Source organism: Aplysia californica, unplaced genomic scaffold (assembly GCF_000002075.1).
Source record: "Aplysia californica isolate F4 #8 unplaced genomic scaffold, AplCal3.0 scaffold00041, whole genome shotgun sequence".
Classification (NCBI taxonomy): Eukaryota; Metazoa; Mollusca; class Gastropoda; order Aplysiida; family Aplysiidae; genus Aplysia; species Aplysia californica.
The window spans coordinates 40,821-42,945 of NW_004797311.1; the positions used below are offsets into that span (position 1 = coordinate 40,821).

Sequence of the window (2,125 nt, forward strand, 5' to 3'; positions counted from 1 at the left end):
ACCCCCACCGCCACCCATCTCACTCTCACATATTGTCACCAGAACAGACATAAGACATAATCTGCGCATTGAGCACGAATATCAAACGAAAATTTACCTGTACACACAGAAAACGACGTAGTTCAGACAATTTTAACAGTAAATTCCTGAAATAACTCTGCAACACTCCCTCCTCCAAAATCCCCTTCCACCCTAGCTTGGCTATTGTGTTTACCAGTATTCGGTATGATTTTCCTCACGACACAGTATGTTGAAGAAAAAAAGACTGGAAAAAGAGGCAGAGGTAGACTAAGAATATATTTCTTAGAAAACTAAACCTTGCGGGCTCTTGTGGTCTTGAGGTTACTGTGCACGCTTCTCATTCAATAGGTCCCAGATTCGAAACCTGACAGCGACAGAAAATGTTCTTGTCTAAAAAAAAATCTCCTTTCACCTCCTTTCCTGCTCTCCAACCATGTTCTGTCTTCTGCTTTCGTCTCCACCTTTTGCCCCCCAAAAAAAAGCTCCTTTGCCCCCTCCTCTGGGTTCCGGACTCTTTCTGCTGACTTTCATCTGATACTCCATGGTTCCTTTATTCTGCTGTCTTTCAGCCACACCCCGGATCTTATGGTAGGTAACACCTAGGCTTCTCGAATAAAGGCGGAAAACCTCGGAGGCGCCGTGGGCAAGTGGTCCAAAATCGATAAGAGTAGGCTAGGCTTCGGGCGCCACCCGGGTAAAATTCAAAATTTCCTGCCAAACTGAAAATGTTTAATTAAGTGTCCCGTGCGCTCATAGTATGACCCAATGCAGTTGTGAGCGCCGTAAAACACTTACCAAAAAAAATATATTAAAAATTAAAAACGTCAAAATGGCGTACCGTCGCGTGTTGTAGCTGATAAATGTCGGGATGACGAGAGAAGCGAGAAACTCGAAGATACAAGTGTCCACAATAGTGATCACGACGCCTTTTCCCTGAAAAAAGGAACAAATAAATATCGTCGATTGGGATGGGCCTGAGAGAGTTGAAACTTCTTTCGTGACTATCGATAGGAATTGTTGATAAGTTTTAGTAAGAGTTTTAGGGCACTTGCAACACAATCAGGTCCAAAAAAATTCTAGTACTAAAGGATTAGATATATGCATTATAAGAGTGTAACGCTTAAACAAAAGAGGGGGAACGAACGGTAGGTATCTGATAGGAAAGAAGGAGCAAACCACACCAGAGCGCCCCACCCCAAACCACCCACACCGGTATGGGAACACATCACTGACATGTACTTTTTAGACTAAGGACAGAGCACAACAGGATAAAGGCACGTTATACTATAACTTATAGTACCGGTATTAAATACATAAAGCTAAGGATTGGCCAGTTGCAGACGTAATAAAAAGCAACAGCAATGAATAGATTAACTAGTTATAATTCATACAGCTGATGTCATTAATATGATTTCTTTATTAATTATAATATGTGATTGTTTTTTAAAGTAAGGTGTTCCCGCTTCCAATCCGGACATTGGGGATTGCCTTGATAGTCAAACAACTTCCCGGGCCTTCGGCATATTGTGGTCGCTTGGCCAGTTCCTTTCCAAGCCGCCTTTACTTCTTCATATTATTGTATTTTACATTAGCCAACGAGTGAAACAAGCAGCATCACATGATCGTCACATAAAGAATCAATAATCACAATAGCGTCTGTAGAAACAAAGACAATAATGTATCTATCTATCTATCTATCCACCTACCTATCTATCTATCTGGCTACCTAGCTACCTATCTATCTATCTATCTATCTATCTATCTATCTATCTATCTATCTATCTATCTATCTATCTATTTATCTATCTATCTATCTATCTGTCTATCTATCTATCTATCTATCTATCTATCAGTCTGTCTCTCTGTCTGTCTATCTATCTATCTATCTCACCGTCATCAAAGCAGACAACCCATTGAAGAAAACGTGAGCGACCATGAAGACGCCACAAGCGCCGTAACAAGTGTCCACGCAGTCGTCACACATACGATTTCGAAGCGCCTCTCCCACGGCGCACCCATAGCCTGTATGTATAATATAACATACGATACACGCACAAACACACACACACACATTTACAAACACACACACACACACACACACACA

General features: G+C 41.3%; 1 protein-coding gene across 1 annotated transcript in view; it reads right to left on the reverse strand.

The window, feature by feature from the left end:
- LOC101847314 overlaps nucleotides 1–2,043 on the reverse strand; it is a gene marked incomplete at its 5' end in the record, with an annotated part of 9,336 nt that extends 7,293 nt beyond the window's left edge. Inside the window, 2 exon segments of the mRNA XM_005092174.3 lie at nucleotides 860–954; nucleotides 1,913–2,043. Of these exon segments, the coding sequence (XP_005092231.3) occupies nucleotides 860–954; nucleotides 1,913–2,043 (226 nt within the window).
- Nucleotides 2,044–2,125: the final 82 nt, after the last annotated feature.